General features: G+C 41.8%; 1 protein-coding gene across 1 annotated transcript in view; it reads left to right on the top strand.

Moving 5' to 3' along the window:
• Window positions 1–10,108: 10,108 nt before the first annotated feature.
• The window catches only part of sh2d5 (SH2 domain containing 5), a 97,146-nt gene continuing 89,383 nt past the window's right edge, over window positions 10,109–17,871 (top strand). Inside the window, exons 1-2 of the mRNA XM_048561631.1 lie at window positions 10,109–10,456; window positions 15,852–15,932. Of these exons, the coding sequence (XP_048417588.1) occupies window positions 10,400–10,456; window positions 15,852–15,932 (138 nt within the window). The 5' untranslated portion in view covers window positions 10,109–10,399. The remainder of the gene's footprint in view (window positions 10,457–15,851; window positions 15,933–17,871) is intronic.

Below are 17,871 nucleotides of genomic sequence, written 5' to 3'. Positions count from 1 at the left end.
CGTAATGCAAGCCATACTTCCCTTAGGTTTGGACTTAATGGAATATCCCACGCTAATTAATGAGCATTTCACTGCCATTTCTCTTTCTGAAACAAAACAACTGCAAAATATCATCATTAACAATCTTTAATTTCCGTTGATTTTAACAGTTTTGCTGTTTCAATGGACAAAAACATCATTTAAGGGTCTGGTCTGGAAGAGTTACTGAGACAGAATGTAGGCACGAGTCATTGTATACAGATGGTGCTATCATCAATGGCTCCATGAGTCTATCTCAAAGAATACTGAGTTAACTTCACAGTTGGTTTCACCAATTTGCTTCCAAATGCAAGATCCCATAAGCATTTAGAATTCCAACAAACTTAAACTCAGATATTCCAGGGTAATAGTGACAATACCAGTCATAAAGCTTTGTAACAATTAGTAGGTCACCCATGGTATTGCTGATCAAAAGTGCTTCTTAAGAAGAAAGCAATCGTCAATGTTGTTTTTTTTCTATTCTGAAAATAGGGCGGCTATTCAATTTGTCAAATTTGGCAATATTAAAACTGCTCTCTAACTATCCAAGGCACATAGGAACCTTGTTTAGGGACTCAGACTGGTCAGTTGTAGAATCTGGTCAAAAAGCAGCCGTTAAAGAGACAGAATTTAGGGCTGGCAATAAATGCTAACCAAGCAAATAAAATCCATTTCCTGTGAGTGAACATTCATAATTAATATTGGAAAATAACAGTTGCATTGGGCAAGAAGACTGGAAATGTACATGGGTAAAACTGCTCCCTTCTTTGACAAAGCCCTGAATGTGCTTGTTGTTGGAATGGATACCAATCCTTCTGTTTAGTCAGCCACTCATGCTCCCAGGAAACTGATGATGGAGTAGGTCAGTGGCATTTTTCAAGTCTGACAAACTGAGAGCACAAGGAAGAGAAGGGGAGTTAACAGCCATCTGCAGAAGTATCAGAAGAAAAATGACTTGTTTTGCACATACCGGATCCCTTCTGCCACAGAGGGCACAGCATGTCAGATTTGGTACCATTCCATCCTCTTAGGAGTACAGAACTTAGGTATCATTTTTCCTTTTTCATATTACTTTTGCATTCAACTCAAGGTGCAAGGCACACTGCATCCTAACATATTTTGCTTACAGATTGTAGGACCTGCTCAATGTCAGTGCTGTCACTATAAAGGGATCACATTATCCCTATTAAAAGAATCACCTTGTAAGGGTTTTGTCACTCACTGAGGAATGTTGTATAAGCCTCTCCAATATAATTACAATGTTCACTTCATAGGTCAGGCTGTACATAACCACATTAACACTGGAGTGGGCATACAGGGGTTCTGACCCTCACTATATAGGTGTTGCCTTGTTTCTGAGGGAGACTGGGAGGTACTAGAAAGGCTGAGCTTGGAGACATACTGCCCGCACGTAAGAAAAATCTATTTGTTCAAGGCTTGCCCATAGTCCCAGTCTTCCTCCTGCTTTTTGGGATACAGTTACTATCTTACGCAGAAAATACCTTGTGATTCTACCTCTCGAAAGGAATTGTGCTGGGGAAGTTACGGTTGAACTTTCTTCTTTCTTCTCTGATGTGTCAAAGGGACAATGGCATCACACATCTTTTATACAGCACTGTAAACAATATGCCCCCTGTACGCCACACCAGTACAGCTACTGGCACTCTGAAACTGATAGTTCATGCTGTAAGGATATTAGCTACAGCACCACTCACAAACAAGAGCAAAATGGCGTTTACTCTTTATTTGTCCAATCCACTAAGTGAGTGCATCAATTTGAATGCCATCTGTCCTTTATCCTACTCAATTTGCTTTATTCAGAAGTGTAAATCCTAGAGTTCCCTCCCTCAGGGCATTGCGGATCTACCTACAGCATGTGGACTGCAGCATTTCAAGAAAGCAGTTCACCACCACCTTCTCAAGGCAACTAGGGACAGGCAATAAATGCTGACCGGCCAGCGACACCCACAACCCATAAGTAAATAAAAAAAATTTCCTTGCCAAAACCATTCGTAAATGCTACCAGATCTCCTGTGATGCTGTTAAGAGTTACTATGAGCTCTACAGAATGCTTGTAATATTAATGATTAATGGAGGTTGGCACAGATTGTTCTGGTTTAGCTCCACTCCAGTGGGGAGCTTGCTGAGGGTGCAGTGGAGCACCATAGCAAAGAGGATAGGGAACAGCATCAGTGCAATGACCAGCCTTGCCTGATCTCGATCCAGATGTTTGATCTGTGGGTGGATCTACTGCTTAAGATCACAGCTTATATGTCCTCACCGAGTGGGCAGAAAATCACAACAAAATTTGGGCGCAGCTCAAACAGAGGATGACAGTCCATAATTCCTGCTGGTGGACAATGTCGAAGGCCTTTATGAGGTCAAAGAAAGACATGTGCACAGGTCAGTGCGGTACCCTGCATTTTTCTTGTGTTTACTACATGGTGAGGAGTTCTAAAGAAGGGTCACTGGACACAAATATTGACTTTGCTTTCTCTCCACAAATGCTGCCAGACCTGCTGAGTTTCTTGAGCAATTTATGTTTTTGTTTCAGATTTCCAGCACCCACAGTTCTGAATTTATTATAACAACCATATCATGGTTTGAGTGTTGAGTCAGTCTTGCCTGTCTCCTTCCATATTTGACAGCTGGTGGGATATAATGCCTGAATTTGTGATTATGCTGAGTTGGATCATTTCCACTGACTAAGTTGATTAATTATTGTGATTTTAATCTAGCTTAATGTACTATAGTGCTAATACTGTTGCAGTAGTGATCTGCATTGGTTTATACATGAGAGCCTAATAATCTGTGTGCTATTAGTTATACAAAAATTGAAAAGAATTAAAAAATTAAATTCTGCTTTGGATTAATCAATTGTTTATGACATTTTCAATCTCTTGCACAAACTTAGAGCAAGGGTGTTTGAGCCTCTGTAAAAGTTTGACTTCCTTCAGAAGCAGGCTTTTTATTGTACTGCCAGTGAACTGCTCAACTGGACATAAATCTTCTCCCAGAGGAGGAAAACATTTGGCCATGATTAATGGACGTCTTGCAACATCTCCACAGGGGATCCTTGTGAAACAAGAATTTGCCTCACCATCTCCATCAATACTTAGTTTATGTCAGCAAGAGTGACAAATAATGAAACATTATACCTGTGTTCATATAGAAAAAAATGAATATTTTGTCCATACTCTCTAATTCTTTCTTTGCTTTATGGTATTTTGGGGTTCAAGCATAATCTTTAGAAAACAATTTAGTACAAACATTTGGCAAAGATTTTAATTTTTTAAATCTTATTATTTAGGTAGAGTGTTGGATCAGTAAATAAAATCAAGGACAATGGTTGTAGCACCATTAGCAGTGACCACCTGATTTTCCATCTCTTGGTATGCAATCTTTCTCAATTGATTTTTTAAAATTGTATTTTACCAAGACGATGTTTATTGTCCAGACAAGTAAAGATCAAACTCTACCTCTGTGTTTCAATGGCCAGGGTATTGCCACTAATAAACTGGGTGTAATGAAACAATGGCATGGATTTTAGTTCACTGGAGCATTATGTGCTTCAGCAAATACAAGAACTAGAGCAAACATAGTGACAGTACCAAAGGGAAGGCATATCTGGAGAATGTGCGGATGGAGGAACAGACGGCCGACAGCCTTTGAAATAACTCCACAGGGGCCAGTATCCCATCACCAATTCACCCCTTATTTACATGTGGACAGTTCTTTTCACTGGCTCAGTTCCTTCAAAGGCAGCTCTCAGAGTGAACAGGATGTCTGACATTCCTGGTTTTATCTGAGGGCCAGGGCTCCCTGATTGGGGCTGTTAAGCTGATCTAATCAGGGAACTCATATTCTATAAGGTCCACCTAGCTGACCTCACTGCAATCACCACATCCCTCCCCCTCTGAGTACAAGGACAAAGGCGGGGTTTTTTTTGTAGCCCTTCCTGGGGTGTTTTAGCAGATTCCTCCAGCTTTGCCTCTGATATAGGTGGCATGTAATGTACAGTAACTTGCCTCTTGCAGACAGGCTAAGCCAGAAAAAAAATCATTCTCTTCCTCAGGTGGCAAAGGCATCGAGAAAGTGACATCTGCCATGTACATCTCTGATTCCAATGTATCTTCAATGCATGACGGAGAGGGAGAACCCACAGGTTCTGGGACAGACTGAATGGTAGTCAAGGAGCCGGGTACATTTTGTTCTTGCACTGTTCACGAGTTTGCAACTTTCATATGGGCCATGTGCTTATTCAGGCCCATCGCACCCACTCTAGCTTTATACATCGCTGGGCCTGACCTCACGTTGATCATGCACCTTACCCATGCAGGGCCATTCCCATGGTTTCTACACCAAATTTTGCTCCCCAAAGTAAATTGTCTCTCTCACTTAGCAGAGTCCTGTTCCAGCACTTATTATTTTTTTAAAATCATTCACAGGGTGACGGTGTCACTGGCTTGGCCAGCATTTATTTCCCATCCTTAATTGCTGAGAAACTTGTTAAGAGGCAACCACATTGCTGTGGGTCTGGAGTCACATGTAGGCCAGAACTGGCAAGGATGGCAGTTTCCTTCCCCAAAGGACATTAGTGAACCAGATGAGCTTTTCCGACAATCAACAATGGATTCATGGGTCACCATTAGACTCTTAATTACAGATTTTTAATCACATTCAAATTCCACCATCTGCTGTGGCAGGATTCAAGCCTAGGTCCGCCAGAAGATTACCTGGGTTTCTGGATTAACAGACTAGTGATAATACCACAAGGCCATTGCCTCTCCTGGAGTAGTTTCTGATGCCGATTCACCCTCCGATCCAAGGTCTGGGAAGATCAGGGTCTTCTCCCCTTTAGCAACTCTGCTTGAGCTGTCCCTGGCTTTACATGAGAGGTGATCCTATACTCAAATAGGAACCAGGACAGTTTGGTATCAAGTGAAACTGTAGGATGTTTCTTTAAGTCTTCCTTTAAAGCTTAGGCTGCTCTTTCCGCCAGACCATTAGATGATTTGTAGTCTAGAGCTGTCCTTATATGGTGAATGCCATTCGACTTTAGGAAATGCCCAAATTCCCTACTGGTAAATGATGGCCCATTATGTGTGACCAACACTTCTGAGAGTCCATGTATGCAAAAGATGTGCACATTTTTTGTATCATCATCCTGTGTTTGACAAATGAACTCTATGTACATCCAGCTACTTTGAGAGGGCATCCACAATGACTAAGAACATTGAACTCATGAAAGGGCCTGCACAGTTGACATATAACTAAGCCCATGGTTTACCGACTGTTCCCTTGAATGTGAGGGAGCTGCTGGCAGTAATTTTAGTCTTTGCTGGCACTCTGGGCACCACCTCATCAATGCTATTACATCTGCATCCAATCCTGGCCAGTAGACGTAACATTTTGCCAATATCTTCATTTTGGAAATCTCTGGATGACCCTGGTGGAGTTCAGTCACTATCTGGTAGCAACCTTCACTTGGGAGAATCAATCATGCTCCCCATAATAATATGCCATCCTCTCCTGTAACCAGATCTCTCTGGATCCAAAAATGTTTTGATTCTGGTTGTGACAGCCCTTGGTTACCCCAATAAACACTAGCTGTTTATGTTTTGACAGGACCTGATCTTTCTTAAGTCATTATGGACTTTTCCAGTGGTGGTATCACCGGAGGTGTATCTGCCAGCAGAAGGTGGCTCAATGTATCCACATTTGCTACTTGGCTTCTCGGAAGGTATTCAAAATTTGTAACTGTACGCACTTAGTATTAAAGCCCTCCACTGAAGTTGACCTGAAGCAATGGCAGCACTGCCTTGGTTTCTTTAAGTAGACTTAGCCGGGGTTTGTGGTCTATTATTATTACAAATTTACTCCCATTAAGGTATTGGTGGAACTTCCTGACTCCAAATATGACTGTCACACTTTCCTTCTCTATCTGAGCATATTTATGCTTTGCATTAGCTGAAGTCCTGGATACATATGCCATTGCGCATTCCTCTCCATGGGCCACCAATGAGCTAATACCACCCCGATGCATACTTCATGTTTCAATACTCGATATTGCTTGGGATCATAATGTGCCACACCTTAGAGGATGATTGCTGTTTCTTCACTTCCCTAAAAGTTAGGGCCTGGTTACACAATTTCCAAGGTTGACTCTTCTGTAAGAAATGATGCAAAGGTGCCAGGATGGAGTCCAGGTTATGTAACTTTCTGTAAAAGCTCATCAGCCCAAGGAGAGACCTAAGCTCTGTACTGGCGTGGGAGCCAGGGTACCTTTGATTGCCCTCATTTTATCTTCCAGTGGGTGTAACCCAGTCTTGTCAATTTTGTAGCCCAAGAAGGTCACTTGGGAGTGCTTGGAACACATATTTTTCCCTTCTAAGGCATATACCCACCTGGGAGAAATGTGTAAAAAATGTGTCCACGTTCTCTAAGCACTCCTTATCTGTCTTCCAAATATTAGCACATCACGTAGATAAATGGCAACGTGGGGTAGGCCTGGGTAAAAGTTCTCCATCATCTAATAAAAATTTGCAAAGGTCGACGATACTCCAAATGGTATCTCGTATGTTGGTACAAATCCATATGGGTATTAATTGTAGCATACCTTCTGAAATCCTCACCTAACCTCAACTGCAAGTATGTATGGCTTATGTCCAGCTTAATGAAGACAACCCTTTGCCAGCTTTACACATAAATATTCTATGTGAAAGACTGGGTATTTATCCAGCTGGAAAAAGCAGTTTTGTATTTGTTTAAAATCCCCAAATAGGCAAATTGACCCATTGGGCTTCACAATCAATATGACCAATGCTCCCCATTCTGAAAACTGTACTGGTTTAATGATTCCTTTGCTTTGCAGCCTGCTGATTTCTGCCTCTATTTTTGCCCATGAGGAAAATGGCACTGGGTGGGCTTTCACCACTGAAATAACTCCATAGAGGCCATTATCCTGTCACCAAATAACCTTTATTTACATGTGAAGACATTGACGCAGCTCTCTCAGAGTCAGTTTGCAAAATGAACATAAGTCTGACACACTTGTTCTTATCTGTTAGCCAGGACTCCCTGATTGGACCAGATTAACAGCCCCAATCAGGGAACTCATATTCTACAAGGTCCACCTGGCTGACGTCCTAACAATCAATGCAGAAAATGATTTAGAAAGTTTGCTGATCAGAATTTGAGCAGAAGACAGACAGAATAACTTTATAATTATAATAAAAGCTGAAAATGATGGAAAAATAAAATATATTTGTGAAGATAGAAACAAAGTCAATTTTTGAGTGAACTTTCAACTGAATTGGGAAGAAGTGAGTAATACTCAGGATTGAGTCTAGAATGTTATAAAGTGCCCAATCAATGGATGAGGTGCTATTTTTCAAGGTATCTTTGAGCAACAGTGCACGTAGCTAGATACAAAGAGGTCAGAATGGGAGTGGGGTTTGTAATTTTAATCCTCTATCCCAGTAATCGCTAACATTTTTACCGTTCTGATGAGAGATCATTAATCTTAAATATTGATTATGCTTCTCTTTCCAAAGATGTTGTCTGACTTGAGTATTTTTTTGCATTTTGTTATTTTTTATTTCAGATTTCCAGCATCCACTGTTGTTTACTTCAAATGTTATATATGTTTGATGAATGTAAATTGAAATGTAGATAAAACAAATGTGGCTACAAGAAGATTAACAAATTAATCAAAATTTTAAACGTTCTTTCATGGGATGTGGGCATCACCAGAAAGGCATGCAAAGATGGTTGGTCTTAGGACATGACCCTGTTGTAATGTCCTGAGACTGAGATGATTGGCCCTGAACTATCAAAACTATCTTCCAGGGAACTCGCTGTGACTGAACTTGGTGTGGCATTTTGTGACAGATTTCCATGAATTTTAATTTTGCATGGTTTCCTTCATGCTATACTTAGTCAAATGCTGTCTTGGTGTCAAGGGTAGTCATTCTCACCACACCTCTTAAGTTCAGCTTTTTCATTTATCTTTGGACCAAGACTGTATAGATCTTGATGGATCCCAAACAGAGCCACATCGTGGTTATTGTTGAGTAAATGTTGCTATATAGCATTGCTGCCAGAACTGTCCATCACCTTTCTGATGTTATAGAGAAGGCTGATAGAGCAGTAATTGGATGGTTTTGATTTTTCCGGTCTTTTTGCAGTTAGGAAAAACCTAACTGTTTGTTGAGTTGATGCCAGTGCTGTTGCTGTATTAGAACAGCTTGACTAGGGGCATGGATAGTTCTGGAGTGCAAGTCTTCAGAACTATAGCTGGTGTGTTGTCAGGGCCCGTAGCCTCATATAATGCTTCATGTCACAGCAGTATCCAGTGACTTCCATTAATTCAGTGTCAAGTAGAATGATTAATATTGACTGAAGATTGCCATCTGAGGACCTTAGAAGGAGTCTGAGATTACTCAGTGTTTGTTCAGCTTTGACCTTTTCACTGATGTGCTGGGCTGTCCCATCATTGAGGATGGGGATATATATGGTGCTTCCTCTGCAAATTTATTGTTTAATTATCCATCAGGAGTCATGTTTTGATGTGGCAGGACTTCAGAGCTTAGATCTGATCTATTGATTATGGAAATACTTGCTTGGCAGTCAATTACATGCTGCTTCTGCTATTTTACACACAAAAGTTGTTAAATAGATTGACCCCTCATTTTTAGGTATAACTGATACACTCCTGCTATGCCCTCCTGCAGTCTTCATTGAACCATACACAGGTCTCTGTCTTCACATGGACTATGCAGTTGTCACTTGTACTGGTTCCAGTCACTGCGACTGATTGTGTTGCATCTGCAACAGGTAGTTCAATGGCGACACTGTCTGGGAGATTTTATCTTTTTATTGGTTCCCTTACCACTTGTCGCAGACCTAATCCAGCAGTGATGCTCTCAGGACTTGGACAGTTTGTTCAGTAATGATGCTATTGAGCCACATTTGGCGGTAGACATTGTGTCTCCACGCAAAGTACACAAATGGGGTCTTGCTGCCCCTGACATTGCCTCCATTTGCTGTTCAGATTTATCAGCTGTGGGGGAGGAGGTGAGTGAGGAAGAGGTGGAAGCAGTGGTAGCAGTAAGCTGATGCCATAAGATTTCAAGAGGTCTGGAGTCAATATGCCAAGATCACAGGGGCCATTCCACCCCCCCCCCCCCCCCGCTTCCTGTCCTTACATTACCTTACTGTTACCCAGGGCGATGGAGGAGGCTCAGATATTGGTTGTGAGTTGTGAGGTATAAGACCCATGCCTTGAAAACTTTGCTGCCTTGATCCTATCTGAACATTCTGAGCAACGCCACGCTTTAGGATTCAGTCAAAACGAGTTAAAATACAGATCATTCATGATTTAACTGAATGACAAAAAAAGACTCAAGGGACTGAATGCTCTATTCCAATCAATGTATGGGTTTCTGAATAGACAGGTTGTGGATACCGTATTTACTACACCATTAGAAATTTTTATCTACGGAGAAATCAAATTCAAGACAGTACAAACGTGAAAAAAGCGGGACTTGAGGTAAATACAAGGGGGGTATTTATGTGAAGTTAAGAATGAATTTTAAAGAATGTAGCCTGTGAGAAAGACAATCTTGAGGCGTTTACAAAAAGTGAGAGAGGGAAGTCTAAAGTGATGATTTGCAGGAATAGTGGGCAGGAGCCATTCAAGAGACTCGAGAGAACAAATCATAGCAGCAGTATTTTTTTAATGGTCAGATCGTTTGTAAAGACAACTTAAATAAGAAAAGGCGGTGCGCAAGCAAAATGCATAGTAGCAGCTAACTATATATATATTTTAATACACGGATATTATAAAATTGTCGAAATGCGACAATTTAGTACTCGTTATTTCATTTATAAAAGCTTTGGATACAACGTAGCGAATTTCTTTCTGTCTTTTAGGGTATCCGAATGTTAGTTTGTTACTGACAGACATTCCACAGGGCGCTGGGCGAATTGATACTTTGTGTTTCTAAAAAAAATGTTTGGAATCAACAATTTCCCGGTAACGCAACGATCAAATTGCCAAGAACAGGAAACGAAACTTTCTGCATAATACCGGAGTTTCAAATCAGGATCCATTCACGGTGAAGGGAAACGTCTCCTACTTTCACAGCCCCCTCCTCCCTTGGAGCTGTGCAAAGGACACTGGCATAAAACAGAAGCATTTCCGGCACAATAAGCACGCCTCTCTGAGTACTGATGTCAACACAGATAGATAGGGAGAGGAGGACCCAGGTGAGCTTTTGCCCCATGTTAGCATCGAGCGTCCCCACCCCTCGCACCTCTCCCAGATTCAAGCTTGGACTCCCTCGTGTCATCACTTACCGACACCATCTCTGCCGTGATGGCCAAGAACCGCTCTCCAGATAAGAAATCCAGGAGCCGGACCAAGTTCGTGGAGGTAAGGTGGAGTCTGTTCACAGCCTGGCTTGGCTGAACTGCATTGCTTCTGCACAGTACTGGCGCTGCATCAGGCTGTCCAGTGAGTAATGCAATTGTTGAATTTACAGTGTGCTGCCCATGAGCAGGCAGCGGCTGTATTCGGTACGAACTTGATATATGTATTTTTTTTAAAAGATATTAACGAGACAGCCTGCTAAACAACTGTCGTGAAAAAAAAATCAATGCTATCGGCAAAGTGAGACCCTTTTAGATTTGGGGGTGGGGTTTGTGGATTTGCTAAGGTTTGTCTTCTGGCGCATTATGTTCATCCCCTTCTCCCCACTTTAAGTCGCGACATGTCATGAATGTTTCATATCTTACAACATACCCTCCTCCCTTTTGCATGTTACTCACATCCTGCGAGTCAGAGGAAAAGCACGAACAGTTTTCCAGCTCCGAGGATCCAAGAGAAAGAATGACGTGTTTGTGATGGAAAACTATCCAGCTACCAAGAAAAATAAGAGAATTGCTACTGGAAACTGTTGGGAAGGCTCTTTCGGATTAATCGCATTTCCAGAGTTCAGTGGCCAAATGCCTTTGGGAAGGTTATACTGCAATTTAAGACAGAGAATTTCCTCCACTGTTGAAGACGATATTTAGGCATTTTAGTCAGTTCCCTCCCGTGTGACATCAATTCGGTTAAAATCGGACGTTGGTGATGTTTCGACTGTAGCAGGAATAAGTGAAATCAACATTTTGTCGCACAGAACGCGGCCATTCGTCTGATTCAAAAATTCGCTGTTCCAAAAATGCTTTCAGCTGTTACTTTCCGCTGTTTCTTCCTCAGAGCCGTTTAGGTTTTACGGTTTGAGTACTTATCACTCCCTTTTTTAAGTTATTATGCGGTCACTTTCCACCGTTATTTCTGATGGGACAATTAGGAGTCAAAATAACATCAGCAAAATAAAGAAATAACCTTTCCCTTTATTCAGTTTTTAAAAGTTATATTCGTCCCCTTAAATTGCCAACTCACCACTGGCAGAAGCAATTTTTCCAATTAGGTTTTCAAAAGCCCTCCTTATTTTGACCATTCCTGTTGATCCCCTACTGAAAGGAGCTCCAGTTTCTCAAGACAACAAGGTGTGGAGCTGGAGGAACTCAGCAGTCCAGAGGAGCAGGAAAGCTGACTATTCAGGTCTGGACCCTTCTTCAGAAACGGGGGAGGGGAAGGAGGCTCTGAAATAAGTAGGAGTGTAAGAATGCTCCAATGCTCGGTTCATGACAAATGACAACACCTCCCAGTCACAATCCACTTAAACTCCCCCTCCCACTCCCTGGACAACATGTCCATCCTGGGCCTCCTCCAGTGCCACAAGATGCCACCCAAAGGCTGGACGAACAGCACTTCATATTCCGCCTGAGCACCCTGCAGCCCAATGGTCACAATGTGGACTTTAAAGCTTCAAAATCTCCCTACCACCGACCTCATCCCAAGACCAGCACCCCCCCCCCCCGCTCGTCCCCCACCTCTCTGACCTGTCCGTCTTCCCTCCCACCTATCTGCCCCTCCCTCCACACTGACCAAACCCCATTCCAACTCCCCACCTACACTCATCTGTACTAGCTTCATTCCCGCCTTCTTAACCTGTCCCTCTTCTCTCCACCTATCTGCTCCACTATCCACTTTCTATCAACGCTTCCCCTTCTCTCTATTTATTTCACAGCTCCTTTCCCCTCCCCTATTTCTGAAGAAGGGTCCAGACCTGTAACATCAGCTTTCCTGCTCCTCTGATGCTGCCTGGCCTGCTGTGTTCATCCAGCTCCACACCTTGTTATCACAGACTCCAGCATTAGCAGTTCCTGCTATCTCCAGTTATTCAAGCATCCTTAAAAGTAATTTATTCTGGTCTGTATTTGAGGTAAGATAAGTTGAAAATTAAGATCGCTGGAAACATGTTCAATTTGTTTCCCAATCCATGGATCTACTACATCCTTTCTTACCTTCAAGTGCCTCTCCAATTAGCTCCTTTAACTTTTTCAGCTCCTGCTCTGCATAAGAGTAAGTGCTACACACAAATTGTAAGGTCCCTGCACAAAAACATTAAATGAGACTTTCATTGAGCGGTGATAGCAGAGGTGACCTTTGAGCCATTATGTTTACCCTGCCTGTCTGGAACAACAATTTAGCTAGCACCATGGTCCGACCTTTTGCCTGTTTCCTTACATTGTTTTTCTCTCTTCGGGGGCTTATACAATTCTGTTTCAGAAATGAGAGTTTGAAGGTTACTGTACCACACTCTCAGGTTATCCATTCCAGACAGCACTTAAAAAGATTTCCTTCACATTGCTGAGATAATGGGAACTGCAGATGCTGGAGATTCCAAGATGATAAAATGTGAGGCTGGATGAACACAGCAGGCCAAGCAGCATCTCAGGAGCACAAAAGCTGACGTTTCGGGCCTAGACCCTTCATCAGAGAGGGGGATGGGGGGAGGGAACTGGAATAAATAGGGAGAGAGGGGGAGGCGGACCGAAGATGGAGAGCAAAGAAGATAGGTGGAGAGGGTGTAGGTGGGGAGGTAGGGAGGGGATAGGTCAGTCCAGGGAAGACGGACAGGTCAAGGAGGTGGGATGAGGTTAGTAGGTAGCTGGGGGTGCGGCTGGGGGTGGGAGGAAGGGATGGGTGAGAGGAAGTGTGGACTTCACCAGTTTCAAAATCTCCCCTTCCCCCACTGCATCCCTAAACCAGCCCAGTTCATCCCCTCCCCCCACTGCACCACACAACCAGCCCAGCTCTTCCCCCCCACCCACTGCATCCCAAAACCAGTCCAACCTGTCTCTGCCTCCCTAACCGGTTCTTCCTCTCACCCATCCCTTCCTCCCACCCCCAGCCGCACCCCCAGCTACCTACTAACCTCATCCCACCTCCTTGACCTGTCCGTCTTCCCTGGACTGACCTATCCCCTCCCTACCTCCCCACCTACACCCTCTCCACCTATCTTCTTTGCTCTCCATCTTCGGTCCGCCTCCCCCTCTCTCCCTATTTATTCCAGTTCCCTCCCCCCATCCCCCTCTCTGATGAAGGGTCTAGGCCCGAAACGTCAGCTTTTGTGCTCCTGAGATGCTGCTTGGCCTGCTGTGTTCATCCAGCCTCACATTTTATCATCCTTCACATTGCTGTTGGTTGCCATTAATTTAAAATCAGTATCCTCTGGTTCTTGACCCTTCTGTCAAAAGGAATAGTTACTGTATCCAGACCGTTCACATTTCAGATTCTTTATTTCAGTTCTCCTCTCAACCTTCTCTCCTTGAAGGAAATCAATACAAGCCTCTCCAATATCCTCACCTTTCTTGCATTTTTCTCTGTTCCCTTTATTCCTTATGATCCTCCCACTTTACAAAATTTTAAAGCATCAACTATTTGAATTTCCTATGTTTGGGAAACTAGCAAAAGCTGCTCCCTGTTTGGTACATAGAAGGTTCAACTCTCAGAGTACATTTTTCATTTCATCTAAGCTGCTGGAGAGCAGAGCTTGCAACTGGCCTTGTACAGAAGCTTGCAAAGAGTGAATGAACTGGTAAAAGTCTTGAAAATTCACATTATATAAAGTACACTTCAGCACCCTCTGTGTTACAGCACTAATCTTCCCTTTGATACACTGTCATGGTTCAGTTTCAGATCTTTCCAGAACAGTAGGAATGGTACAACTGATCTTAGTGTGCTTGGGCCTGGGATGGCAAATCAGTTAGGTTTTCCTTTGCTAATGAGAGAGTAGTGGTGCATTTTTGTTCTTTGGACTTGAGGAAGGTTTATTGTGAAGTTCCCCAGGTATCAGTATTAGGATCTCCGCACTAGACATTTGGTGTACAGGGCCATTTAAAAATGTGCAGATGCAAAAATCTTTGAAGTATTGTGATCTTTGAAGAGATCAGCATTAAATTCAAAATGACAGGCAGCTTAGAAGAATGGGTGGATAAGTGGCAAATAAAATTGAATGCAGATAAGTGTGAAGTGATTCATTTTGGTAGGAAAAGATAGAGAGGATAAAATAAAGGGGACAATTTTAAGGTGTTCAGGAGCAGAAGACCCTGGAGATATCCGTGCACAAATATCGAAGGTGGCAGAACAGATTGAGAGATCACCAACAAAGAGTATAGCATCATGGCTTTTATAAGTAGGGCATAGAGCACAAAAGTACAACAGGATATGGTAATCCTGACTAAACCCCTAGTTCAGCCTTAACCGGAGTACTGTGTCCATTAAAAGATTTGAAGGCATTAAAAAGAGTGCAGAAAAAGTTCATGAGAATGGTTCAAGTAATGAGGAACTTCAGTTACATAGATAAAGTGGAGAAGCTGTGATAGTTCTCCTTGGTGAAGAAAAGGTTCAGAGGAGGTTTGTTGGAGGTGTTCAAAATCATGACGAGACTAGATAGAGTAGATAGACAGAACTTTTGGTGAATTGTTGATAACTAGAGGCACAGATTTGAGGTAATTGGGAAAATAAGCTTTGGGGACGCAACTACTGTAATTGGCAGAATGCTTATGTCAATGACAAATAGATTTTACATTTACATTTTTAAACCACCAGTTTTCTTCTCATTTTGAAATATGGTAGAGGATAATGATTCTGTGAGCTTAATTTAATGATTGGCATGAATGCGATCTATTATTCAGCAGTGCTAAACTTAATTGAAACAAAACACATCTCAGTGTGTTTAACCAAGATGGATTTTGGTGTATTGAGATAACCCAGCTCTACTATTGCTTTTGCAAAGAGCTATTGAGGAATTGAGAGTTTTATCCTAACACAGTGGGAAATAAACGTTGAGCTACAAAGTAACAAAGTGTGGAGCTGGATGAACACAGCAGGCCAAGCAGCATCTCAGGAGCACAAAAGCTGACATTTCGGGCCTAGACCCTTCATCAGAGAGGGTCTAGGCCCGAAACGTCAGCTTTTGTGCTCCTGAGATGCTGCTTGGCCTGCTGTGTTCATCCAGCTTCACACTTTGTTATCTTGGATTCTCCAGCATCTGCAGTTCCCATTATCGTTGAGCTACAGAGTGCTTGATTAATAGGGTATGAGAGTGCATCAATGATTCCCAGCTATTGAGCCCCTAATCTCTGTTGGATTATTGAGGAGAAGGCAGAGTGGAGGTACAATTGTTTCGGAGGGAAATCAGGTGTGTTACTCCTCAACACTTATCCTGAGTAACCAGTAACACCACAAAACTATCAGGGAGGCATAGGTTGGTATAACCTTTCAATTTGGAAATAGTTCAGTTAAAACTTCACATAATCTAAAACTGAATTACTAAACATTGGATCAGTGCAGGATTTTGGTAACAAATACTTAGGATATTTTAAGCCTATCTTGTGAAAGCTGTCGTTTATCTGTGGAATTATTCCTGCAGTATGTAGGTTCCTTTACAGTGGAGGATCAAGATCTTGATGAAAAGACATGGCGGATCCACCAACAGCTTCATATTCTGAAGGTAAATACTGCATGTTGTAGCTAAGAGTGGTCTTGGGGGATTGTTCTTAAAGTCAGTTACTAGCCCACTAACTGGTGGACAATTCCTAATAAACTAAACCATAGCAGTCCGATAACATTCAACCTAGGACAAGGAACAGTTAAAAACCTAATAAGACATAACAGTTGATCAACATAAAGGCTTCTGCTTACATTGGTGGAGGTTAAAACATCCCAAATTGGTTTAATTAGGAATAGAATCCTGTGATTGCAGAAAAAACATAAGAGACAGTTGATTCTTTATGGATGGAAGATCTTTTTGAATAGCCTAAAATATGGTATGCTAAGGATGAAAATGCTGCTGAATGTATTCCACTGCTATGAAGGGAGAACATAAAATGACTAGCATTAAAATAGACTGAATTGAAAAACTTATTGGCGTGAACCCAAATTAGACAACATCTGGAGCTGGCTAAAGAAATGGCTAAATGAAGATCTAAAGAAACCACTAAACTGCATGTGTTTTGAAGCAGAAAAAGATTTAGAAAGTGGAGGCACAATTGAAGCTAAATTTCACAGTTTCAAAGTAGTAACATAGATTTATGTTTCCAATTGAATTTTAATTTCTTTAATATATCTGATTAGCTGTAACTCTTTGAAGTTTGACATTTTGGTTTGAAAAGATTGCAGTAGTTGCTTAGTTTCATCATTAGAACACAAATATACTTTACCTTAAACGACTGTAGATGGACGTTAACTAAATGCTTAAAGTTAGTATCTAATATTATAAAAAATGTAACTTTTAATTCAAGAATATTTTGTGACTGAATCCAAATGCTAAATATTTTGAATTATAATGTTGAACTCATCATGTTTAACTTGCAATATTGTCCTTCTAACCTACAAAATGGGATCTGTTTGGGCTAACAGCTTCACCTTGTCCAAGATCATAGTGCTAGCATAAAACAGAATCACAAAACAACATTAAAGTCAAGTTAAAAAGTGGTGAAAAGTAGCATGATAAACAATTGCTTCATATAAAATTATACTGTTAAGTAGTTAAGATGTTTGTAATAAAATAAAGGGTGATAGTAATAATTTCCATTAATCTAGACTGTTCTACTCAGTTGTGGTCTGTGGGTTTTGTCATTGCAATGGAAACCATAGTTATGATTCTGAAAAGTATGCACATTTTGCCTCTGCTGTTTTGACTATCTGCTTATTTAATTGTGGCCAACCTTCCCAGTAAAATGATTCCAGGTGCCAGGCATTAGTTGCAAACGAATTATCTTACATAGGGCTTTTGTAAAGGACCCTCTTATGACACAGTGGTAGTGTCCCTACCTCTAGGCTGCAAAGTCCAGGTTAAACACCTGCCTGCAAAAGAGGTGTGTAAAAACATTTCTGAATTGGTTAATTAGAAAAATAGGTTAAATTTAGAAATACAGGGGATGCAGTGGTAGTGGATCATAATACCTTGGTTTGAGAAACGCCTACACTGGAGGTCATAGAGATCTACAACTCAGGAAAAGGCCCTTCATCCCATCATTTCTGCTCCACTCAGAAACAACAACTTAACTATTCTAATTGTATTTTCTAGCACTTAGCCCATGGCATTGTATGCCTTGGCATCACAAGTGCAAGGCAGTGATTGTGGCAAAGTAAGCCAGGTGCGCCTCATAGAAACTGAGTTCCCTGATTGGGGCTGTTAACTTGGGTCCAGTTGGGGAGCCATGGCTGACAAATATAAACAGAAGTGTCAGACACGCTGTTCACTCTGAGAGATGGCTCTGAGGAAGCTGGACCAGTGTCAAGTACTATGCATGTGTAAATAAAAGGTGACTTGGTGACGGGATACTGGCCTCTGTAGAGTTACTTTATGCACCTCTAATTACTTCTCAAATATTTTGAATGTTTCTGACTCAACCACCTTTACAAGCAATGAGTTCCAGATTCCTATT

This window comes from Stegostoma tigrinum, chromosome 28 (assembly GCF_030684315.1).
Source record: "Stegostoma tigrinum isolate sSteTig4 chromosome 28, sSteTig4.hap1, whole genome shotgun sequence".
Classification (NCBI taxonomy): Eukaryota; Metazoa; Chordata; class Chondrichthyes; order Orectolobiformes; family Stegostomatidae; genus Stegostoma; species Stegostoma tigrinum.
Note: the sequence above shows the minus strand (reverse complement) of the source record. Positions and strands in the feature narration are given on the sequence as shown.